General features: G+C 39.7%; 1 protein-coding gene across 3 annotated transcripts in view; it reads left to right on the forward strand.

The window, feature by feature from the left end:
• The first annotated feature begins 5116 nt into the window (after positions 1–5116).
• The window catches only part of EFHC1 (EF-hand domain containing 1), a 59174-nt gene continuing 37244 nt past the window's right edge, over positions 5117–27046 (forward strand). For all 3 annotated transcript variants that reach the window (XR_007518466.1, XM_049894103.1, XM_049894116.1), the window contains exons 1-5: positions 5117–5308; positions 9010–9231; positions 19714–20001; positions 24764–24913; positions 26066–26258. Coding sequence is in view for 2 of the 3 variants with exons in the window: in XM_049894103.1 (XP_049750060.1) it covers positions 5246–5308; positions 9010–9231; positions 19714–20001; positions 24764–24913; positions 26066–26258 (916 nt within the window). In the remaining variant the exon portion in view is untranslated. The remainder of the gene's footprint in view (positions 5309–9009; positions 9232–19713; positions 20002–24763; positions 24914–26065; positions 26259–27046) is intronic.

Consider the following 27046-nt stretch of genomic DNA (forward strand, 5'->3'; position numbering starts at 1 on the left):
AGTGGTCAAATTCCAATGGTCTCATAAATGTCATAATTATTTTTAAGGTGTGTTTGTTTGGCTCAGGATCCAAATAGGGTCTACACATTGCAATTGGTTCCTTTGTTTCTTAAACCTCTTTTAATTTATAGGTTCCCCTTCTACCTCACTCTTTTTTCCCCCTTGCAGTTCATTTGTTGACAAAACAAGGTCGTTTCTCCTGTGGAGCTTCCTACAGTCCATACTCTCAACCACTGCATTGTTCTGCATCTAGGATGCATGATACAGACTTCTCATCCCTTAAGATTTCAGGTAGGGGTGCGCTCAATGGGAGTCATTCCCAGACCCACTGAAGCTCGCTCATTAACTCCATGAAATTGTAAGTAAAATCTGTACATGTGAATATGTGCATTTTGGGGAGCAAAGATACATAGTTTTCGCTGGATTTTCAAAATGATCCCACCACTCAAAAAACTACTAATGATCATAAACTCTGGTACAGCCTTTTTATTTTAGAGATGAAAAGATGGAGACTGAGATAGGTAAGTTGTCCAAGTCCACACAAATATTCATAACACAGTTAGAACAAGAATATGGCGCTTGGGCCCCCCAACTTTGTGTTTCATCTCCTGTTCCACATATATACGTGAAAGGTTTGAGTGGTTTGATGTGAGTCTGGAGCCAAACCAAAGCCAAACCCATTGCCATCCAGTCGATTTCAACTCAAGACAACCCTACAGGACAGAGTAGAACTGCCCCATAGGGTTTCCCAAGAGTGGCTGGTGGATTTGAACTGTCGACGTTTTGGTTAGCAGCCAAGCTCTTAAACACTGCGCCACCAGGGCTCCATGAGTCTGGAAAGGAGGCATTTTCTCATGTTCAAAGTTGTTCTTTACCTGAATTCATGGAGTTAAGCTTCCTGTCCACATTTGGAATCTAAAACTGCAACCATTATTACTGCCACATCACTCTCACACTTCTCTTTCTCCGAACTGTTGGAGAACTATATTATGTCAGAGATGTCTCCAGTAGGATACAAGATCAGTGACCCCTCATGTGCTGAGTGAGGAATATCTTTTTCCAGTGGTGCAAGGATTGAGGCAGAGCGTAAGAAATACTCAGTCGGGAACCAATCGTTAACTGATCGCTCCAAAATCTCTTTTAGTCTGGGGATTTCTCATCAGTAACATAAGTACCAATTGGTTTCCAAGTTTTTGACTCTGATCACAGTAAGAAATATCCACAATATAAATGTCTGTGTCTGTATATATCTTGAAAACAACTCTTGTCCATACAACATGGGATATACCTTGATAATTTCTATTGTGTTCCTTTTTTTTTTTTTTTAACTCCTGGTTGATTTTAAGATCTACTAATGGGGCTCCACTGGTATTTTGAAAAGTGATCTCTGAATTGTCATTCAATCACTCATTCTTTTTACAGTCATTTTACAGCTATTTATGAGGTGCCAGACACTCCGATGAGAGCTAGGAAAATGGCAATGAAAAAAATAAAGAACCTGCCTTTGTAAAGCTTACATCCTGTGGAGTCTCTAATTCCATGAAGCAATGTTTGATGGCCTTTTTCAGAGGAAAGGGAATTCCAATTGGATCCAATAAAGTAATTTAAAAGTTTAACTTAAGGGAGAAAAAGCAGAACTAGCGGTTTTGCCAAGCCCCAGGCAGAAGCCCTCTGCAAGACTGAACTAGTCTAAACCCAAAGTGGGTTTTCTCCTTTTCTTATTCCTATACTTTGCAAAGATTGAAAGTGATTGACTGGGTCTTCTTTTTAGATAGATTCTAGAGACCAACCGAGCATGATGGAAATGAATGCTGGAGAGTATTTGGACTGAGGGACACTCCCCTGGGCAGTCTTATCCCTGTTACTCACACACTCATTACATTCCCAGTACTTTCAATCCTGCTGGTGTATAATTGGGTTTGTTTTTCAGAAACCATGATGTACCATTTTTATCCAGCAAAGCGAAACAGAATGCCAAAATCACTGCAGAAAGATATCTGGGGAGACACACACACACACATGCGTGCTATTTGTCCTGTGAAATGATATACTGAAGAAGAAGAATGCAACAGGATTGAGAACAAATTCTAGGGTAAAGTCAGCTCTAGGGCAAAATGCTGAAAGATAAGCTTATTTTAGACGACTGTCCCAGTCTGATATCTCTGCTTAGGAGTACCCCGAAACGTCATTCAACATGAAGTCCTCTTTCAGGCTTGGTCTGCTGGCAGCCTGACTTTTCCATTTTCCCATTCCCCAAGCTTTGAAACACCTTCTAAGATCACGTAATGTCTCTGTGGTCTTCTGGGTACAGGCTTTATGCACGGTATTCAAGCCATGGCACTTTCTCCTTTTGCTGCCCGGGAGTCAGATTCCTGCCCTCTCCTCTATTCCACAAAGTGGGAAATGGAACAGAGTGAACCACAGGAGAATAGTCATATTTGAGAGAAATGGGATATAAATACTTAATCGTCGCAAACCTTTTCTGCCTTACTTCTTCACACAGCTTCCCCTGTGCTTTTTAGCACTGATGCAGCACTGCCTGGCTTCCCCCCCTCAGCGGTGATGGCATTTTATGCACTGCCTTAGACCAAGAAAAGTTTTCTTCACCAGGCATTTTCTTGGGTCACAAATAAAACACTCTGTTAACCATTTAACTAGCATGCTCTTCTGCAAAAGACAGGCATTTGAGAACAGGGCACTCCTTAAATAGAAACAGATGCCACAATGGACAATTGCCTCAGGCATGACTCACCCTTTCCAGACTTCATGAACTCTCTCCCTATCCAACCGAGGGAATACAGACCAAGTACAACCATACAGTTAGTCAAGAAGAGTTCTTCAAAGTGTGTTTTAAATTAAAAAAAAAACAAACAAACCAGTTGCCACTGAGTCGATTCTGACTCATGGTGACCCCATGTGTTTCAGGGTAGAACTGCTCCATAGAGTGTTCATGGTTGTGACCTTGCAGAAGGTGAACAGGCCTTTCTTCCAAGGCGCCTCTGGGTAGGTTTGAACAGCCAACCTTTCGGTTAATAGCCCAGCCCTTAAACTGTTTGTGCCACCCAGGGATTCCAAGTGTGTTCTAATAGTATTTACTTTTATTGGGAAAGAGGGGAGGGAAGGATTGGTTAACCATTAAAAACTGTTATCATGAAGAGTCAGAGAGAATGATAGTGATCAGCGATTCTGGGTGCTGAGCCCAGAGTCTGAGCATCAGTGAAGTGAGGTGGAGGCAAGTGGGAGAAGGGCCTTCTCTTTGAAAGGTTGAACTTGCTATCTTCAGATATTCTCCCACTGACTTGCTTCCATTGTTGGTTGGTGGCTAAAATAAAATGCAATGGATGGTTACTCTTAAAGTTTTTAGTACCTTCAGCAATGCCAATCCATTCATTAAAGTTCCTTTGTTTAATGTATTAAACCTCTGCCTTAAAGTATGCAAATGCTGTAATTGTACCCATGGGGCTGGGGCAGGGTGGGTAGGTAAAAAAGGACAAGAACAGGAAGCAGCCAGAAGTAGTAAGGGGAGAGGAAGAGTTAAGAGGAAAGAAACTCTTTGGGCAGAGTATGGTAGACAGCCACCAACAACTGCTTCAGGTGTCACTTAGTGGATTCGTGACCTGGGCCCCCTGAGCTTCACACCAATTAGTGAAACCCAACAGGGGAATTTGCTCTGACAAGCAGCAAGAAAACTAAAGCTGCTGACTGTACTGGCAGTAAACTACATAAGACACTGAGAAATGAGAAACGCCAAATGCCTTTTTTGTGAGCTTTACTATTCTTATGATAGTCTTAAACTGACTGATTGGAAATATCTATAAAAATCAGATTCCTGGGCCCCAGTTTTTTTTTTTTTTGTTTGGGCTCCAGTTCAGACCTGCTGCTGCTGCTCTGTGCCCCCAATCGATTCCAGCTCATAGGGACCCTATAGGACAGAGTAGATCTGCCCCACAGAGTTTCCTAAACTGTAATCTTTAAGGGAGCTGATTGCCAGGTCTTTTATCCTGCTAAGCAGTGGGTTTGTGGTGGGTTCAAATCACCAACCTTTTGGTCAGTAGCTGGGCACCTAACCATTGTGCAACCAGGACTCCTTACTTAAGACCCAATGACTCCAAATCTCTGGGCATCTGGATTTTAAGCTCCTCAGCTTCCCCTCCTCCCCCCGCAAAGTTTTGAGAAATAGGGTATTATACATGGCATTTCTTTTACGGAAAAATAAACAGGTTTTGTAAAAAGCAACAAAGATGAGAATGCCTGTAATGCTGCTGTTTCGCCTCACCTAATTTATTTGCTTCTTTCTCATGACTTGGGGTCCTGGTGGTGCACTGGTTAAGCGTTTGGCTGCTGACCTAAAGGTCTGCAGTTCAAATCCACCAGCTGCTCATTGGAAACCCAATAGGGCAGTTCTACTCTGTCCTATAGGGTCGCTACGAGTCGGAATCGACAGGAGGCAATGCGTTTTTAATAGTAGTGCATCATGCCCTGTGGGGAATACACTCGGCCCGTCTGGCAAGAACCAGGAGGCTGCTGAAGCTCAGGGATTGACAGTAGAAGAAAAGAGGAAGGGGGAAAAGAGATAATTCGGCAGTAGGAAGATTAGGCATTAGTTCATTAAATATCTCTGAGCAACAGAAATACAATCATGAATAATCCATGGCCCCTGCCCCCAAGAAGCACCGGGTCTGGGGTCGGTAACATTTTAATTCGGACCAACCATTTACACTTAGGTGTGAACTGAGACAGGGCCCTTTTTTGCAGAACTGGGAGAAAAGAGTGCCTAAGCGCACAGCGCCGGCGATTCGCGGTGAGGACAACGAAAACCCGGATGGAGAAAAAGATGGAAGTTCCCTTTTTCTATAACTCAGTTTAAGGCCTGCTGCGACCCCTGGACTTCATTGCGAGAACAACGGCCATCCCCGCACCCACCCCAACAATTCCCACGTCGGGTCAACAGAGAGGGAGCTTGGCGGGGGGGGGGGGTGCGGAGCGAGCAGGGCGGGGTCAACGCCGCCGGCCCACTAAACACGCAGCCCCGCCGCGGGCCATCTCACCGCGAGAACGCGGAGCCCTGCGGACGGCGCACGCGCAGACCTGCCATGCTGAACCTTAAGCCCCGCCCCTAGCTCGCGGGCTCTCGGGATGTTTCTGGTTACCATGGAGTCTCGAGGGGCCGGGGAAAGCAGCTTGTGGCCCGGGCAACCCGGGAGGACAGAGCCTGGCCGAGGGGGCACGGGTAGTAGCGACTGCGATGGTGTCCAACCCCGTGCATGGCCTGCCCTTCCTCCCGGGCACGTCCTTTACGGACCCTACGGTGAGGAGTCATCTGCCAACCTCCACCTGTGCCCGCCTTCCGGCAACTTCGGGGTCTCTTCGTCTAGCGCCCCTCCAATTCTCCTGGATCCGGGCTTGTCCTCTTCCTTCAAACCCGTCCTCTGCCCCAACCCTGTTGTCATTTCCCCCCGCAATTCTGTCGTCCTCCTCCTCCCAGCATCATCCTTCTCTCTGACTCTTTTTTTTCTCCGATCCATCCATTTCTTCAGTTTTGCTGCGCCACCCTGGCCGTCTACCCACCTGCCCTTGTTTTTGTCGCCTTAGACGGTACTTCCTTGCTCCTCTGTTCCTTCACTCCCCGCTGCTTCTCCTTCTAGATCACTCTTTTCACCATTTTACTCCCAAATTCTCTCCTGGCCCTTTTCCTACCTCATTATCCCATACCGTATCCTGTCCCTCCCCAGCTCCGTCCTTAACCCCTAGCCTCGGCCTTTCTCCCGGTCTCCCCCTACTCAGCTTCTCTCCACTCTCATCTCCACGTCTGTCCTGCGTACACTCCCCTGACCCTTCGTTTCCGCGCCGCCCCTTCTTATGAATCCTGGACCCAATAATCTCTCCCACCCCCAGCTCCATTTCTTGCTTGTGTAGCTTTTCCACTCATTCTCTTTCTGCCAGGCCCGTTTCCAAAGACTCCGCCCATCTCATTTATGCGTCTACCCAACCTCGTCCGAATTCTCTGCTGCACTTCTGCCTTTCCTACAGTCTAGTCCCACACTCTCCCCATCTTTGTTTTATCTTCTTTCTCAGTTACTGATTCTCAGAAAGTTAGACTTCCAACACTTGCCCGTCTTCTTCCCAAACCATTCCTTCCTGCTTTACAGACGACATTTCATCCCACTTCCCCCAGCCACAATTGATTAGTTGTTCTAGCTTTGTTCTTCTCACCCTAACACTTTTTTTGGTAAAAATTCCTATTTAGATTTTGTTTTTCTCCTTCCCCTAACCTTAAATGTTTTCTGTTGGGCTCTCTACAAAATTGAAAAACAAGAAAAGCCTGTGTTTTTTTTTTTCCCCTTGTAGCCCTTGGCAAAATTCTTTAGTATTTGTTTCAATTCTAACAGCGTTGCTGAAATGTCTGTTCTGGAAGGTCAGTACGTGAGATTCAGTAGGCAGTAGGCTGGTTATCATAGATGATCCAACAACAGTTTGTTTATATAGTTTAATAATTTAAACTATAAGTTCCTCTCTACAGTCATAAGGTTAAGATAAAATATTTAGTTGATTTCCTTTGGGAGAATTGAAATTGAAAATTTGGTCAGGAAATTTGGATTCTGAATCTCTTCTTCCTCGCAGCTATTCCAGCATTAAGACACAGCATCATAGATTTTTAGTTTCAATGGGCTTTTCAGTTTTATTGGAGCCCTGGTGGCGCAATGGTTAAGAGCTTGGCTGCTAACCAAAAGGTCGGCAGTTCGAATCCACCAGCTGCTCCTTGGAAACCCTGTGGAGTAGTTCTGCTCTGTCTATAGGGTTGCTATGAGTCGGAATTGACTTGATGCCAAGGGGTTTTTGAGTTTTATAAGGAGTCCCTGGGTGGTACAAATGGTTAACATGGCTGGTAAGCAAAAAGTTGGAGGTTTGAGTCCACCCGGATGTGCCTTGGAAGGAAGGCTTGGCAATCCACTGTAAAATCAGCCACTGAAAGCACTATGGAGCACAGTTCTACCCTGACACACATGGGGTCTCTGTGAATCAGAATCTACTAAATGCAAATGGTTTTGGTTTTATGTAATTTAGAAAATGATGCAGGCAATTTCCTGTCCCATGAAGGAGCATACTAAAGCATGTTCGGGAGTGTGGGTTATTTAAGAGGCACAATTAAGTTGATTTGGAAGATTATGGAGGTATGGACTAGAGCTGCTGGGCTTTGAGGGTATATATTGTTGTACAAATAAGATAAACTGCACTGGGCATAGTAGTGAAATATAAAATTGAGTTAGAGTAATTTGTGATTCCAGCTGTCATATAGTAGTCCTAGATTTTTTATATTTTAAGTAAACTGGCAGAATGTCAGCCAATTTGCTTTATTTGAAGTTTGAAAAACATGGTCGCAGTATCTTCAGCCGTGAAGGACTAGGTATATGTAAGTCTAAAGGCATTCAGAAGGTGAACCCATACTGAATAAGAGGGTTGGGAGGCCTGAGTTTGCATGTGCCTGGGGTGCCATAAGAGTCCCCTAGTAAAAGTCAAATAGCTGAGTGATTGAGATGTTTATATATAATGAGGAAAGTGAACTGAAGCAGCTGATACTGCTTCTGTTCTTAGAAATGGAAGAAGAGCTTGAAGTTATACAAGTTTCCCAGTGAGGAAGTCAGCTCAGCCTGTTTGATTTTATGTCATGTGTGTTACGCACCTGGGGCAGCTTCTGTCAACTGTGACTGTGTCTGTTGATCCTAAATTTGTGACCCTTAAGTCCACAGACTAACTTTAGCAAATTTAATCCATTGTACCTTTCATGTTAGTACGTATCTTGAAAGATGGTAGACTGGGCTACAAACAAGTTAGGAGGTAAGCACATGTAAGTCTTTTTTTATCCCGCACAAAATTCATTGTAAATTGTTTATATACGTATCTATGCATGTATACACATATATATACACATATAATTTGGAAAGTATAAAAAAATTCCATCAAACTAAATACAACCTCTAATATTTCCAAGCTTTTTTCTTTTAATCTTTTATGTTTTCCAATTACCTATAAAACATGTACATTATAAAAAATTAATCTAATTTAGAAATGTATAATACAGACAGACTTCTATTCCATAAATCCAGTCTCTTCTCGTGCATATGTTTGTATAATTGTATTTGTAATACATGTATAACCTTATATGCTGCTTTTTTGAGCCTATTAAGGCCATAAACATTTTTCTCAGGTTGCTGCAAGGTCTTTAAAACTTTTTTTTTTTTTTTTAATTGTGGTAAGTATATAGGTAAGAGAACATATGACATTTCTACAGCCTTCACACGTATAGTTCAGTGACATTATGTTCATCATGTTGGTCATCCATCACCATTAGCTGTTAAAACCAATATTTTAATGTTTGCATAATAGTCTATTGAGTGAGCCATCATATCTTCATATGATGTTTGTCTTTTAGTTTCCAACATTTTACTATTGTAATTAACATTGTAATGGGCTGCTTTAGATGTAGTTTTTCCCTGTAATTTTGGATTATATCCTTAAAATAAATTATCGGGGTGAAATTATTGACTTCAGGACTTTAAATATATAATACCCAGTTGCTTTCCTAAGAGTTATATGAAAGTACCTGTTACTGTAACAAGAAGGGCTTTTCATTTTAGCTAAAAATAAAATTCACAGAACCAGATCTTCTAGATTCCATGGTTCATAACCATCAGATAAGATGAAAAGCATGTGAAGACTAGTAAAAAATTAAGAGTGTTGATGAAATAATATTTTAGTCTCATGAAAGGTGAACTAATAATTAAATTGACTATTACAGAGCAGAGCTTTTAAATTTTAAGCCTAGGCCACTGCTTCCCTCCTGGTTTCTGGCCAATTTTTTTTTAATCTTAAAATACAAGAACCTTTTAATTTTGGTAAACTTTTTGATATGTTTTGTGATGTTTATAAGCAGAGGTTTAAGTTATTTTTTTAAGTTAGCTCTTTTATCTAGAACTTAACGATTATTAATGACACATTTCTTTTCTTCAGAAAACAGCCTTCCATAGAAGCCAGACGCTGGGCTACAGGAACGGCTATGCAGTTGCTCGACGTCCAACTGTTGGGATAGGTGGGGACCGGCTCCAGATCAACCAGCTGTCCCAGGCTGAACTGGATGAGTTGGCCAATAAGAGACCAGTGCTAACTTATGGCCAACCTAAGCAGGCCCCACCTGCTGATTTTATCCCTGCACATGTGGCTTTTGACAAAAAGGTATCATCTGGGATTTTAGGGTACACCTTATATTTGGGTTTCGAGAGCCAACTGCTTGCAGAAAAATTAACAGTAAACCACAGATTTCCCAGAGTACTCTGAGGAAAAAATTGCTCAAATGCCTCAACCCTTACTCACAGACAGCTGGACTGGGGATTGAAAGAGGCTTTCTTTAGTCAGGAAGCCGATTAGAAAGTAAATATAAGAAATTCCATGTAGACTTCACTGGAATATTTTCCAAATATAGTTAAAGAAAAGTTGGATAAGTTCTGAATTCTTGAGTTTGTATTGGTCTCTGTGTACCTGCTCTGTGTTTTTGGTTTTTAAAAATACTGTGTTCTGTAATGATGACAAATCCTTAATCACTATGAAATGTAAAATATCATGGAAAAAAAAAATGACTCCATTTATTGTCAGTTTTCTTCAGACTGTCTCCATAAGTTTTGTTTTTCAGGCAACATTTCAGGTTTGGCATAACATAACCAAGGGGTGGTATAACATTTTTGTTTGTTTGTTTCTCCCCTTAACTTTGGTAATGTAAGTTGTCCTATCTCCATCTGCTGACATTTGCACATCACCCTTGCTTTCCCTTGTCAATAAGCCTCCTCTTTTCTCTGAGGTGAGGTAGTTCTCACCGTAGACACGCAGCAGAATCAATGGGGGGACTTTTAAGAAACTCAGATGTTGCCTCAATCCTCATCAATTCTGATTTCCAGGTGATATTTATAAAACTGGATGTGAGAACTATTGACCAGTTTTTGTATTAGCTTTCTTAATTTACACCTATCCTGTTTTCTTTCTTCCTTTTCTTTTTTTATTTTAATTTGGTCTTAATTTTCATTTTATTATTTCTATGAAATGTCTAACATTTTTATCTATCCAATCAACCTTTATCGAGTGCCTGTTGTAAGCTAGTGGCGTAGTGGTTAAGAGTTTGCCTGCTAACCAAAAAGTCGGCAGTTCGAATCCACCAGCCACTCCTTGGAAAACCTATGGGGCAGTTCTACTCTGTTTGATAGGGTTGCTATGAATGGGAATCAACTCGATGCCAATGGGCTTGGTTTTTTTTGGTTTGTTATAAGCTAGAGGCTGGGAGATACAAAATAATCTGGTGGAAGAAATATGCCTTTGAATTTAATAATCATTTTTTTAAATATGTATATTAGCCAGAGTCCATATCATCTCCTCTTTCCCATCTTACTTGGCTCATTTGATATGAACATGTTCACACATCCATTCTCAGAGGCTAACCCTAAACATCCACTAGACAGTGTAAATGATAATATTGGGGGTTTGTTTACCTTTTTCTTGTGTCTCTAGGTTATTCACAGCTGTGACAGGCACTGGAAATTCAGTAGAGAAGGCGGGGAGGGATGAAAATACAAGAGAGGGGTGGGATAGGCATTAACAATTTACCAAGATGTAAATCCTGGTGTGTTCATTTTTTACTGAAAAGAATAGCAAAGAACTGTGTTATAAGGTAGAAAGTGATAAACTGATAGTGTGTCATAAGAAAGTGTTAATGAAATTTAGAGAAGGAGAAATTGTGCCTTAGCGAATAGGAAACAGGCTTCCTATTTTTTATTTTTCTATGTTTTTGATGTTCTTTTATACTAATTACCGTTACGTCATTTATACTCATTTAATATTATTCACAGTTCATTTCTTTGATAATGGACATGAAGAATATTGTTTATATTTATATTTTCCTGTTTATTTTACTTGAATCATCACAATTTCTAGATAAATGGTCTTCAGCATGGATAATACGATAGAAAGTAGTTCAATGCATAGTTTTGAAACTAAGTTTTTCTTTTTTGCAGTAAGGGAATTACAGTTTTTCTGAATTAAATCGGAGTTCACAGTTTTTTATGAATACTTGGAGACCCACTTAACTGCCGACCTATTTGTCCATATTTTGGGCATTCTATGAAGTCTTTCTCATCCTCAGAATATGACCTCATTTCTTACTTAGGTGGTAAACCTAGACATCTCATGCAAGTGCCCTCATCTTTTCTCCTTGTTCCCATACAGTTCTCTTTATCATCTCCCACTGTGTTCTGTTTCCCAGGCTATCTCCACTTCTTTGTTCCTGATGTTTTTCTTTACCTTTTTCATCTTCAGTCTCCACATTACTTCCATTTCAAACACTCCAGTGTCTACGTGTCTACCTAGGGTCACCCTGTCCTAAAAAACCTTCTCGCCACCCTGTGACGCCTGTAAGCCGTAGTACTTTATTCCTCAACGGACTGTCCGATCACTTACAATATGAGTTCTTCCCACCCCCAAGCCTCAAACTACTTTTTCCAAGCCAGTGTTGTCCTTTTGCCAAATATAGATTGGTTTTTTTCCCCCAAATTATCTGACTTATTTGCAACAGTTGACCCTGTTGATCCTCCCTTCCTTCTCGAAACTACTTTTCATTAGCTCCTATGACTGCGCTATTTTGGCTTTCCTCCGTCTATCTGTTGCTCCTCATCTGGCCATCTCTTTCTCCTCTCACTTATTAACTCTAAACATTTTCAAGGTTCTGTTCTCATTCTTTATGCTATCTTCTTTAGAGAGCTCACCCACTTTCAAGGTTTCAACTATCTCCTCAGAGTAGACACCTGTCAGATATTTATTTCCAAGTCTGACCATTCTGAAACTCCAGATCTGTATCCTACTGCCCATGGGTTACTTCACTTGGATGAGCTGTTGACATCTCAAGTTCTGTTTGTCTCTCAACTGAGCTTCTCACCTTTTCGCATAGATCTGCTCTTCCTCTGTGGTTTTACCTGGTAATCCAGTTTTGAAACCTGAGCCATTCTTTGGCTTTTTCTCCGTTCACTCACCGCTTTCAGTGAGTTGCCGAGTCAAGCGTCTCTCACTTCGATTTCCTTTAACACTGTCTTAGTTCAAACAGGTAATATGATTCACTTGAACTGTTATATTTGTCTCATACTTGCTCTTTATACTCATAACGGGGCTACTGTCCGGTTTATTCCCCCAAGGCACAGCTCTGATTATGTCATTTCTCTGAGGAAATGTCTTCAGAGGCTCTCACTAACTTTTGGATACCATTCCGACTCTTTAGCATGCCATTCTCATATATACTTTATCTGTTCTTTGCCCATGTTTCTAGACTTAGCTTCCAACACTTTTTTTCATGATCCTCATACTCCGGCTGGAAGGGATTTCCAAATTTGCCCTGCTATTTCCTGCCTCTGTGTATCTGCTTAACATCCTTTCTCTTCTTGGAATGTTCCCCCCCCCCCACTTTTGAATATTCATATTCTTACTATTCTTTAAAGCCCAGCTCAGACATCACCTTTTTTAATGAACCTCCATAATCACTTCAGCTGGTCCATCTATTGAACACTCAACACTCTACCTAGTCTTTTGTCACCCACCACTTTTTGTTATAGTAATTTATGTACATATTTTATATTTTCTAGTAGACCGCAAGCTCCTTAAAGTGTAGGATCATGCCGGTACACCTTTGAATCTTTCAGAGAGCCTTGCACAGTGCTTTGGGTAGAGTAGGTGCTCAGTAACCATTTGTGAATAAATATCTTACTTGGAGATCGGACTAGAAACAAATGCTTTAATGTTCTGGCATTTCTGTATTTAATTCATGGTCTCAAATAGGGCTTTGAATCAGTTCATTCTGGTTTGACTACTGCTGAGAATTTGTGTTTTTAACAAGCTCCTAGGGAGTTATATATAAGAATCACATGTTAAAACGCTAATTTTCAGCAGGGGTTCAAACCAGACCTGACCTGTTCTAAACCCTGATTTCAAAATTCAAATGAGCTCTTAACATTGCCTGGTAATTTTATACATTTCTCTAGTATACTTCCTTTTCCTCCAGGACAGCTCATAACTTATCTGCCTCAAATCTCTACTCTCTGGCTTTTATCTTCCCGAGTTTGTCAGATCTTGTCACTAGTAACTTCTTTGTTAACCAATCCAATGGATGCTTACTCTGTCTCTCAACAGAATTTGATATAGTTGACACTTGCTTGGCTTACGTGACATCACACTTTTCATTTTCCTCCTATCTACCTTTCTGACCACTCTTTCTCCATTTTCTTTGCAGGTTTCTTTTCCTCCTTTAAGACTTTAGAATTCAGAGTTTCTCTGGGTTTGTTCCTGGGTCTCCTTCTCTTCTTTCTGTACTTTAGCCCTAACCTTACCTCTGAGCCCCATTTCAAAAATACACCTATATCACCTGGATTTAGCATATTGAAAATCATGAGTCATGATCCCCTTCCTAAGATCTACTTCTTTCCTAGTCTTAACATGGTGAATGTTACCACCATCTACTCAGCTGCTATAGCCCCCAACTTAAAAGTCATTTCTAATTCTTCTCTCCCTCACAGCCAATCCATTGACAAACTCTGCCATTTCTGCCTCTAAAATATATCACTAATACGTCCACTATTTCCACCTCCACCATTACTATTAATTCATTTTCCACAGAGCAGCCTGGCTTATACAGTGAAACCTGTGAGAGCCGGAACTCAGATGGGACTGCCTTGTTTTTGAGGGTCTCGCAAGTTTTCCGCCTTTGACAGTGTGATGTCTTACTACTTTTCCATTGCTCTGTATTAGTGGAAAATATTTTAGTTTTCCTTCTCTGACAGGTTTTGGCCTTTCCCAGGTTCTGGCTTTTGCAAGTTTTATTGTATTTTAAAAATAAATTTCAGATTATGTCACATCCTGACCTAAAACATTTCCATGGCTTCCCCATCATATATAGACTTAAGATCCAACTCTGCCCGGCCCTCACAGCCCTCCTGGAGCCAGCCCTAGCAGCTGTTTCTTCACTTTCATCTTGGGCTGCTTTTATTACCTACTGTGTGCCTCAGTCACACTGGATTTATTTTACTTATTTCCTTAAAATTGCAGCTCCCCCCTGACTTCAGGGCCTTCGTGCATGCTATTCCCCCTACCTGGCATTGCACTTCCTCTGTCCTTCAGTTGCTGACTCCATCTCATCCTCCAGCGTGGCTTATGTGACATCTCCTAGAGGCTGTCCTACTAAGGAAGTAACCTCCCTATTTTTCTCCATCACTTCCTTTTCTTTGTTTTTTTCGTAGAATTATATTAAACTTTTATTGCTGATTTGTTTAATGCTTATCTGTCCTACCAGATTATATACTTCATGAGGACAGGGACAGGGAGAGGGACTTGTCTGCTTTATTCTGTAACCAGTGCTCAGTAAATATTAGTTGAAAAATGAGGTGAGAAATTATTTAACAAATAAAATTTATTGTCTGTGTCACTGCTGAAAACCAATGAGCTGAACATGTGAGACACACATAATAGAGTGAAATAAAAATAAAAGTATGTGGCTAAGCTTTTTATAATTGTGTGTGATAGGAAAATGTATTCAGCATGTCCCCCTTAATTTTTAAGTCAATGCAAGTATTTCCATGTTTATTGTGGCATTCTGAGAACTCCCTGGGAGTAAGGAAACTTGGGTTCTAATTCTGGTTCTTCTAACTAGCTTTGTGTGAACTTTGAGAGTCATAATCTCTAGTTTCCTCATCCATAAAATCAGAAGGCTAGAATACATGATAACTAAAATCCCATCCAACTCTAAAATTCCATGAAGAATGCATTTCGCAACACAGTATCTAAATATTATGCCCTTTTCCTTCCTTTCTATGTAATACATCAAGGTCTTATTCTGCCTAGGAAAGTGAATGTTATTCTAATTGTTGAAGAACTTCCCTACATTAACTTTTTACCCCGTCATTTCTTTATGGGAGGAGCACAGAACTCTGGATTGTATTCTTGACAACCTAAAAGAACAAAACAATCAGATAAGCAAGTACTTTTCTGTAAGATTATTCTTTATTATTCACATACTGGCTTGGCTCTCTGTAACACGAATTACACGTTGAAAATACATAGTTTTGGCCATATGTATTGATCGTGTGCTAGAGGAAACAAGTTCTTTATTGGACAAGCTTATCCACACTAAATGATTAGAGAAGAATACAGACAAAAAACTTCTAGGGGGTGTTTTAAATTCCAAAGAACTTGAGAATTTAGTGCCCAGGTTAATTGAATAGTCAGTTTCCTAGATAAGTACCAAAATACTAAGTAATCAGTTACTTCTTTTCCCTGCAAAATCCAAAAGTACTAAAATGAATATAAAGCCAAAACTGAGCTGTATATTATTTAATCTTTCTTTGTTTCAAAAGATACTTTTTGACTTTACAAAATGTGTGGTCACAATTCAGCACTATAGATGCACAAAGATAGGTTATTAGGATGAATCTGTACTATCTGGGGCACAGTAATTAAGAGCTCGGCTGCTATCCAAAAGGTTGGCAGTTCAAATCTACCATCCGCTCTTCGGAAACGCTATGGGGCAGTTCTACTCTGTTCTATAGGGTCACTATGAGTTGGAGTCAAATCGATGGCAATGGGTTTGGTTTTTTATTTTATCGTATGGCACAGTCTAGAATGTTTTAAAATAACTCATTGTCATTTGAATTTTTTAAAAATATAGAATGCAAAAATCTGCTCACAGTCACATGCCTATACTCACACACTCACACTCTTCCTGCCTCCCATTCCAAGGCCGAATTCCTGTTGCCATAGGCATTTTCATCCCCTCCTCTCATCTTATAAGACAGACTGTAAGAACAGTGGTGTGCCCCAGGGCACTGTAGTCTTTGATCTTATTCTTTGCTTATACTTACTCCTTTGGTGATCTCATCTAGACTGATGGCTTGAAAGGTTCTCTATGATAATGAATTCTCCCCCTAAATTCCAGACTGGTATATGCAACTGCCTGTTTGACATCTCCTCTTGACCGTCCGGTATCTCAAACTCCTAATTCTGCCCACTCTGTTAACTCACAAATCTGTTCCACTGCAGTCTTCTTCATATCAATTTGATGGCAAGTCCATCTACGCAGTTGTTGGGCCAAAAATTTTGGAGTCATCCTTGACTATTCCCTTTCTGTCATCTAACCCTCAGGAGATAATTTGTTTCTGTCTTCAAAATTTAATCAGAATCCAATACTACTGCCCTCACTACTACTACTCTGGGTTAAGACACCATTTTTTGGTCTGGGTTATTTTAGTAGCCTTCTAGTTGGTCTCCTTTTTTGTATCTTTGCCCCCACCCCAGTAGTCTGTTCTCAACACAGCAGCCAGAGTAATCCTTCGAAAAGCACAAGACTGATCATGTCATTTTCTATACTCCATCTCCTAGCATTGTATTTGACTGCTGAGGGCATCATCAAATCCTCACCTCTTGTTTCCTCTTTATAGCAACTTCGTATACAAGTGTACCACAAAGCCATTTCTCTAGTATTGACTTCTTTCCAAAAGACCAGTCCTGAATCTCAAATTGTGCCCTGCTATTTCAACTTGGGTCGCTATAGGGTCGCTATGAGTCGGAATCGACTTGATGGCACTGGGTTTTTTTTTTTTTTTTTTTGGTTATTTCAACTTGTGCTGACACTTACATTCAGTAAGTCTAAAATCAGGCTTGACTCAAGCTTATCATCTGCCCTACCAAAATTGTCTTTTCCTCATGTCTCCATTTCTATGAGTGTCACCACTATATTCCCAGCACTATGTTCTCAATACCTCCTCTGGCTTCTGTTGTCCTACTTCTTCACTATCAATCCAATCAGCCTTCCTTTGTTTTTCCATGGCTGGAAATTTGTTCGTACAGACCTGGATTATTGCAGGGGCTTTCAATCTGATCATCCCGACTAGCACCTCCCTCCTCCACTATAGCCTGCCTACTGCTGCAGGATTTCTTTCCTCTGCTTTGATTGTTCCCATTACCTGGCATCCTTTCTCCTTCCCTCTATTTATTTAAATTCTTCCCACTCTTCAAAGTCTAATATACCTATAACCTCTCAGGTAAACTTTCTCTGACCACTTTAACCTACACAGATCCCTTTTATGAATGACTATGTTGCTGCTAGGTGCTGTCAAGTGGATTCCAACTCATAGTGACCTCAAGTGACAGTGCAGAACTGCCCCCATAGGGTTTTCTTGGCTGTAATCTTTACGGGAGCAGATTGCCAGGTCTTTGTCCCACAGAGCCACTGGCTAGGTTCAAACTGCCAACCTTTCAGTTAACAGCCAACCACTTAATCGTTGTGCCACCAAGGCTCCTGTTATCTAAGAAGTGGTGAGGTGTGTGGAGAGAACATTGGGCTGTGAGTTTGCTGTCTGAGAATCAGTCCCACCTCTGCCCCAGCCACCTGTATGGCATCAGCCAAGCCATTTTATCATCCTGAGTCTCAGTTTCTTCATTTATAAAATGAATGGGTTGGATTTGCTGATCACTTCTGGTTCTAAATCTGTGGCTCAAATACAGCCCATTTCATATATGAGTTACTCCAGTCATGTCTCAACTTTCAATTTTTGCAGTTAACCTAAAATGCTACTTAAAAAGTCTTTGTCTTTTGTTTTCACCATGTTACTTTTCTCCTTTGAATATTCCGCTACATTCATCCATTTCATTATTATGAGTTTTAAGGCCTTTACTCCATTATACTCATATTTCTCTTATACTGTTGGCAGTTTTCACTGTCTCTTTTTAAGAGACCATTACCATTGGAAAGATCTAAATTGGAGAATTTAAAAATCTAAATTGGTAGAATTCTTGCCTTCTATGTGGGAGACCCAGGTTCAATTCCCAGCCAATGTACCTCAAGCGTAGGCATCACTTATCTGTCAGTGGAGGCATGTGTTGCTATGATGCTGAACACAATAAACACACCTGTTTTATCAATAGCTCTCATGTATAGAATTATTTCATCTTTCCATCATTGAGCCATATTTATGTCTTCATTTAAGGCCTTCCTTGGTTTCTTTCATTTATTCTAGGAGAGGTATAGGTAAACACCCTTGCCTACCTAAAATGTTATTTTAGCACCTCCCCTTGAACAGAAAATTAAAAATTCCAAAGCATATCAACATATGTATGTGTGTGTATATATATATATATATATATATATATATATACACACACTTTTTAATTATGCTTTAGGTCAAAGTTTACAGAGCAAATTAGTTTCTCATTAAACAGTTACTATATAAATTGTTTTGTGATATTGGTTGTCAACCCTGTGATGTGTCAGCACTCTCCCCTTCTTCACCCCGGCTTCCTTGTTTCCATTTGTCCTGTTTTCATGCCCGTTCCTGCCTTCTCATCTTTGCTTTTGGGCTGGTGTGCCCAGTAATATCATACACGTGATTGAACTATGAAGCATGTTCCTCATGTGTGTTATTGTTGGACTTGTAGACCTGTCTAATCTTTGGCGGAAGGGTGAACCTCAGGAATGAGTTCAGTACTGAGTTAAGAGGGTGTCCAGGGGCCACACTCTCGGGGTATCTCCAGCCTCTGTCACCTAGTAAGCCTGTTCTTTTATTTTGAGGGGGGAGGGGTTGTGAATTTGAGTTTTGTTCTACGTTTTTCTCCTTATCTGTCTGGGACCCCCATTGTGATCCCTGCTAGAGCAGTCGGTGTTGGTAACCAGGCATCATCTAGTTGTTCTGGGCTCAGTCTGGTGGTGGTTGTGGTAGTTGTGGTTCATTAGTCCTTTGGGCTAATCTTTCCCTTGTGTCCTTGGTTTTCTTTTCAATGTATACTTTTTATAATACCATTGGATATTATATTTTAAAAAATACAAATGTGTGTACCATTTGACTCTGCATTGATGCTCCTTACAGGATTGAGGGTTTGCTTATACATCATGAATGTTTCTGAGCACAGTGACAATAACTTACATGCCCTCTAAAAATTCTATGATGAATTGATGATCTGAAAGTCATTCATATAAAATTTATAAGAATGAATATGTCATTAATATGTATTTATAAGGGACTCCACTTCTAAGGAATTGTTTTCATTTTGAAACCAAAAATCATAGTCTCATCCAAATTTTTTACTCTTCTCAGAAGTTTTGGGAAGAATTTTTGACACGTAAGTGAAGTTAGTAGAGTTAAGATATTTTAAACCATCACACCAAGGAACACGCACAGTAAATGGAGTACACATGGCTTTAGTATTTAGAGCAGAGATAAGCAAGCTTTCTTTAAAGAACCAGATAGTAGATATTTTAGGCTTTGCATCCGGTACAGTCTCTGTCACAACTATTTAACTCTGCCCGTATAGTGTAAAAGCAGCCACTAAAAAAATGTGATTGTGTTCTAATAAAATTTTATTTGTGGATACTGAAATTCAGATTTCATGTAATTTTCATGTGCCATGAAATATTCTTCCTTTTATCTTTTCAACCATTTAAAAATATAAAAACCATTTTTGGTTCACAGGTCATAGGAAAACAGGTGGTAGGGTGGATTTGGCTCATGGACCATAGTGTACTAACCCCTGATTTAGAGGATAGAAGTGATGAGTATTTAAATCTTCCTGTGTGGTTCTCTTCACAGAAAGGTATTAGATATTTTTTGTTGTGAAACTAATACAACACCATTTCTCCCTCCTTTGTAGGTGCTGAAATTTGATGCCTATTTCCAAGAAGATGTCCCTATGTCAACTGAGGAACATTATAGGATCCGTCAAGTGAGCATTTACTATTACCTAGAAGATGACAGCATGTCTGTTGTGGAACCTGTTGTGGAAAATTCCGGGATCCCTCAAGGCAAGTTAATTAAACGCCATCGGCTAACCAAGAATGACCGCGGAGACCATTACCATTGGAAAGATCTAAATCGGGGAATAAACATCACAATTTATGGCAAAACCTTCCGCATTGTTGACTGTGACCGATTCACACAGGTATACGATATATTTTTGGAAGCTGTAGCATCATTCTGATTTATAGAAGAATATGTTTACCTTATTAGAGTAAGGGGGGATATTGGTCATCTGTTCTATATGAATATTATACAGACAGACTTTGTATTTGCTGATACCTGCCAGTACTATGTAGTGACATCATTTTTTTCGCAATGATATTGGTACATATCCACTCAAATAAACTCTCATCATAGCCGAATTATTTGATAAGAAACTAATTCTCATGCCAATTCAAATAGAGACCGCGGGAGAAGGCACCCCTGATAATGTGAAAGTATGGGATAAGGTATTGGGCAATTTATCTGAAGTTTGGGCTTACAAAGCCCTGGTGGTACAGTGGTTAAGCACTTGGCTGCTAACAAGAAGGTTGGTGGATTGAACCCACCAGGTGCTCTGTGGGAGAAAGATGCAGTTTGCTTCCGTAAAGATTTATAGGCTTAGAAGGCCTATGGGGCACTTCTGCTCTGTCCTATAGGGTCCCTATTAGTCGGAATCAACTCGACAGCAATGGATTTGGTTTACAACAAATAGTTCTACCTCTATATAACAAGAGCCTAAAATTTTTTGTGCAGTTCCTTTTTTTTTTTTTTTTGTAAATCATACTTGCTATATTCTAGGGAAACTTGCTATCTAAAGAATTCTTGGCTTAAAACCACTTTTCAAGTGAAAAACTTTTTAAATATATATTGATAAAAATCCTCCACTTTCTCTATTTCATAAATTTGGATTTTTTTTTACACTAAGTCAACTTAAAATGAGGTGATATGTATATAAAATATACATACATATACAGGGGCAGTGGTGGTAGAATTCTTGCCTTCCATGCAGGAGGTTTGATTCCCAGCCAGTACACCTCAAGTATAGCCACCACTCATCTGCCAGTGGAGGCTTGTGTGTTGCTATCATGCTGAACAGGATTCAGCTGAGCTTCCAGGCTAAGACAGAGTAGTAAGAAAGACCTGAAGACCAACTTTGGAAAAATCAGCCAGTGAAAACCTTGTGGATCACAGTGGTCCAATCTCATTGTACATCGAATCACCATGAGTCAGAGCCACTTCCATGGTAGCTAACAACAAATACACACATACACACAGAGAGAGAGAAAGAGAAGATGGTGGCCACTCTTTAGCACAAAATGTAGGTATTTGGAAATTAGTCCCAAATTTGTCTTCATTAAAAATTTTTTTTCTAGAAGCAAACATATCATTTTTTTATGGCCTTTATCCTGTGGAGGAAAACTCATTAACAACCTACAATATGCAGAGGACACGAATTTGCTTGTTGAAAGCAAAGACGACTTGAAGCACTTACTGATGAAGATCAAAGACTACAGCCTTCAGTATGGATTATACCTCAACATAAAACAAAAATCCTTACAACTGGACCAATAAGCAACATCATAATAAACTGAGAAGAGATTGAAGTTGTCAAGGATATCATTTTACTTGAATCCACAGTCAATGCCCACAGAAGGAGCATCAAGAAATCAAATGACTTATTGCATTAAGCAAATCTGCTGCAAAAGGCCTCTTTAAAAGCAAAGAAGTCACTTTGAGGATTAAGGTGCGCCTGACCCAAGCCACGGTGTTTTCAGTCACCTCATATGCATGCAAACGCTAAACAATTAATAAGGAAGACTGAAGAAGAAATGATGCCTTTGAATTATGATGTTGGCGAAGAATATTGAATATACTGTGGACTGCCAGAAGAAAATACAAATCTATCTTGGAAGAAGTGCAGCCAGAATGCTCCTTAGAAGCAAGAATGATGAGACTATGTCTCACATACTTTGGACATGTTATCAGGAGGGACCAGTCCCTGGAGAAGGACATCATGCTTGGTAGAGGGTCCTCGAAAGAGAGGATGATTCTCAATGAGATTGATTGACACAGTGGCTGCAACAATGGGCTCAAACATAGCAACGATTGTGAGGATGGCGCAGGACTGGGCAGTGGTTCATTCTTTTGTGCATGGAGTCACTGTGAGTCTGAACTGACTCGATGGCACCTAACAACAACAGCCTAATGCCAAATGTGATTAATTTTTGCTGTGTACTAAGTTCCTATGAATTTATTCATTGATTTTTTTTTTCATTTAGTAAATTTGTTCGACAAATATTTATTGAGTGCCTGCTGCATGCATGGTACTGGTCTAGGTGTCAGGGATATAGACTTGCCCTTATGGAGATTACATTCTGGTTGAAGGAGACAAGCAATAAATATGGAAATATATAATATGTCAGATGGAGAAAACTAGAACATAGTAAAGGGGATAAGAGTGGGTGGGTGCTATTTTAAAGGGAAGTCAGAGAAGGCCTCACTGATGAGATGACCTTCGAACAGACACCTGAAGGAAGTGAAGAAAGGAGCTCTGGCACCAGTACCATCCTAAAGCAACATAGAAAAGCAATATAGATGGCAGAGGTTCTGGTCTATATTTTAGATGTTATCCCATCCAAGGGTGTTTTGATCTCTCACTTTTTAGAATTCTGAGATCTGATTATCATGGGCAGTTTCAGAACTGTTATATCAACAGTGAGAAATTATAAGATGTTTTGTAAATTTAAAGCATTACAATTATTCTGTGATTGTATGTTTATGGACAGTTTGAATGTTTTCAAGTAAATCATTGAACAGTTGACCTAATCCAGTTATTTTAATGACTGATATTTGACTAGAGCTGTGTATTTCAGGCACCGATGACTACATTGAATTATGTTTTCTACAATTGATCTGTTGGGCTGGAAGTTGGCTACTATTACAGTTTAAAATTTACACACATAGTAGTCCTATCTAATCCAGTGTTCTTCATTAGGGCTGGACCTACGGGGAGTGAAGATAGTTGTCTTCATGGTGTGATTTGTATCAGGAAGCACCTTTACTCAAATATATGACCACTACCACCTCTCCTCACCCCCTCCTCACCTCGACTCCTCCTCACTACCCCAAATAAATGTGTAATCCTACAAGACAGAATTAACTGAACACATTAAAAAAATAAAACCCCACAAATCAGAGATCTGGAATTTATTATTTTTGTTAAAGCATGGCTGCTGCTATAGCAGATATCAATCCTATACCACAAAAGCAGATGTGCAAAAAATATTTAAAAAAAAAAATAACACCCATATGAGCCCCAATCCAACTGGACTCATGTTTCTCTTTACTGATAGCTTTTCCACACATTTTAAGCCCTAAGAACAATAAGGAAGCAGTGTGGCAATTTCAGAGATAAACGGTTCATACAGACAGGGCCCACAGACAACAACAGTGGGGACTGTAGTCCAATGCCAAGGGCACCTCCTTGATACTTTGGTACTAGGTGAGATCCTGGGACTTGGAATTGTTTGAGATTGAATGTTCTTGACTCTGGCTACATGTATGTTTCAAGCAGTGCCACAGAACATCTGTTAGGTCCTGCTTTTCTGAGACCCACTTACCTCTGTTTTCCAGTCTGAGGGAATTTCCCCCTTCCTCTCTGCTTGCCCTCAAAGGCATTCCCTTCTGTTTTCTCCCCCTTCTGGGAAACTTTGGAATTATCTCTTCAAAGAGTTTAGGTTTTTCTAAAACTCAAGAAAACAGTTGACTTTAGGGAGCTTCTACATTCCTGTCAAGTCTCTAAGGCAAAGTTAACAAAAGGCCTGATTATCTGTTTGAAGCAACAGAAGCAAACACCTACTAATACCTGAACCAGTAATAATCCTGCTACGCTCATCCGCCATCTCAAGGGAAAGGAAGATTTTACTGCTAGTCATTTATCTCTAGGTCAGCAGTTTTAATAGATCTTAAGACCATAACATTTTTATACTGGAAGGATATTGGAGACTGCCTAGTAAAAGCTTAAATACTAAGATCACAATCTAGTTAACAGCAATGCTAATAATAGAACCAAACATTATGGCCTTCAGTTCTATATATTTTCTAAAAAGCAAACCTCATAATTCCCAAAAGAAACCCAGACTTCACATTAATTTCCATTTCCAGAAAGTGAACAAATCCCATGAAATTGTACTTTTCTTTTTTAAGAAGATAAAATGCCAAGTTGTAGTATGGAAAGATACAGTGCCTGTGAAAATAAGGTTGTGTTTATTCATAATTAGCAAGATCATGTCAAATTCAGATGCTTTCTTTACTTTTTGTTGCGAGATTTGAGCACTTGATTTGTCTTTCTTAATTTGCCAAAATGTTTTCTGATCTTAGATAACCAGTAGATAGTGTTCCCCAACCCCTTTTCTTTGGGTGGGTAGGAAAGAGACTTAATTATATACCGTGTTTTAATTAGGTTAGAAAGTTGAGAATGTGATTTCAGCTTACCTTAGCCATTATGTTGCTTGTTCCCACACCTGATAAGAATTGTATACTGGTTTTGAAACTATCTTTAGTTTCTGGATGTGTGAGTATAAACAATCCTAGGACTTACACTGTTCGTGGCACCTAAATAAATTTCATTAATCCAGGTTCATAATTGGAGCCAGTTACCTTACCATCATGTTTCCCAGACTAGCTTAGCATATTGCCTAGCAGTTCTATAATACGAAATGCATAAGGTAATTATCATCTGCATTATACAGTTAGGTCAGTTGGAATCTTAGTACTGTTAACACATGCTCAAGCTGCAAATTAATGGTTGACTTGGGCAATAACATAGAAATAATGATTTCACTTACTTTTGCACCATTAATTTATGACTGACTTTAAGAAGCTCCAAGAAAGATGATCATTATTAATTTTGAATTATTCAGGAATTTTTGGAAAGTCAAGGCATTGAATTAAATCCCCCAGAGAAAATGGCTCTTGATCCTTACACTGAACTCCGGAAACAGCCTCTTCGTAAGTATGTCACCCCATCGGACTTTGATCAACTCAAGCAGTTTCTCACCTTTGACAAACAAGTAAGTGACCTACATTTACCTGTTTCCTAGTATGGCACATGTATTTATTGGCAAGCTGTTTTGGTAGATGTATGTTTTGAAATATTACATCCATAATTTAACTCTTCAGATGCAGCACTACCTTTCTGGTTTCATCTAGGGATAGAAGTATAAGAATACCTAAATTTCATGTTAGAGATCCACAGAAGATTGTGGATTAAGTCTTGTGAGTTCTACCAAACTTTTAAATTTTAAAATAATTCCTGAGTTACATCTGCTTCCATCATTGTATATTGCCTGTTGACCAGTTCTTTCTCCAAATGTGAATTAATCTCATGGAATCCTTTGAGAAACCTTAAATGAATTATTGGGAAATTCCTTGAATAAATAAATTTAGGCTTCTAATAATAATTTCACAGAAACCTCATTGCTGAGGGTTCCCTGTTAAATTTTATATTGATGTATGAGTACAGAATGTTCTGGGTATTTTCCAACTCTTCCAATCTTCCTGCCCTTCCACTGTGGGTTTGCAGATTTGAGTCTTCTTTCTTTACTAAAAGAAAAGAGAAAAGGGAGAATATCACCCTCGACTCTTTTTTAGTACTTTTATTCTTTCTCTCTTTCAGAAATTTAGCAACTTTTAGTTCAGAAAATTTTACCTATCAGTAGCATAGCTTTATAAAGATTTTCAATGTATCAGTCATACATCTGTTATTCCTTTGCATTTAAAGATTATGTTGATACTGTCATTAAAGATGTTTGCTGATAGGACTAAAAAAGACTGATTAATAAGTGAACAATTTTTCCGTATTAATTATGAATAAACTATTTATGTGTCCCTTTATTAGTACATACAAGTCACTGTAAAAAGGACCTGTTGCTCTTTTAATTCAGCTTCTCCTTTTGTTGACTAATATTTTGGATCAGAGTGAACTTACCTTTCTCAGCACAGACTTATAAGTCTATTATTCAGTTGTTTCTAGCTGGTACCTAATTTCAAATGTTTTAGTATTTTATGAATTTTTCTTTTTTTCAATCCACCACCTGAGATTAATTTACAGACTTCCCAGTTAATCTTTACATCACCGTCTGGTATATAAATGCCAGAGTAGCTTAATTAAACTCTCTACTGGTAGGATTCCTACTGAAGTTACTACTCTGGATTCCTCAAAGGTTCTTCGATTCTATGCCATCTGGGATGATACAGACAGCATGTTTGGTGAATGTCGGACTTACATCATTCATTACTATCTTGTGGATGATACGGTGGAAATTCGAGAGGTCCATGAACGGAATGATGGGCGAGATCCTTTCCCACTCCTGATGAACCGCCAGCACATGCCGAAGATTTTGGTAGAAAATGCAAGTATGTTTAATTCATTTTGTTCTCTGTTAGTTGGGACCTTTTTTGGGTCTAAAAGGAGTTACTTAGTCAGTGTGGTCATTCTCTTTACACTTGGGAGATTCTTGCAGTATTCTCCTAGGTGCTCAGAGAATGACCTCCCATTACTTTCCTCCATTACCTGCTGCTTGGTCTAGGCACGCCCCAGAGATGGTCTGGTAGAGATGACTCATAACCCAGCTCATGGAAACAAAACCAAAGCAGCAGTGGGAGATCTGTTTAAAGTGTGGTAGAGCAAGGCTTATGAAGTGGAGTGGTTTAATGTCAGACTTTTTACACACCTTTTTTTTTTTTTTATTTTTTAGATAAGTGGTAACTTCGGAGAAGGGTGATACAGTACACAGTACTGGGGAAACCGGCATGACTTGTATAAGGCAAGGTCATGGAAGCTCCATAGATAGATCCAAACTCCTTTTGGGACCAAATTACTGGGCTGAGGGCTGTGGGGACCGTGGTCTTGGGGAACATCTAGCTCAATTGACATAATATAGTTTATAAAGAAAATGTTCTACATTCTACTGTGGTGAGTAACATCTGGGGTCTTAAAAGCCTGTGAGTGGCAATCTAGGATACTCCACTGGTCTCACCCCTTTGGGAGCAAGGAAGAATGAAGAAAACTAAAGATATGAGGGAAAAATTAGTCCAAAGGACTAATGGACTACATATACCATGACCTCTACCAGACTGAGTGCAGTACAACTAGATGGTGCCCAGCTACCACCATCAGCTGCTCTGACAGGGATCACAATAGA

This window comes from Elephas maximus, chromosome 1 (assembly GCF_024166365.1).
Source record: "Elephas maximus indicus isolate mEleMax1 chromosome 1, mEleMax1 primary haplotype, whole genome shotgun sequence".
Taxonomy (NCBI): Eukaryota; Metazoa; Chordata; class Mammalia; order Proboscidea; family Elephantidae; genus Elephas; species Elephas maximus.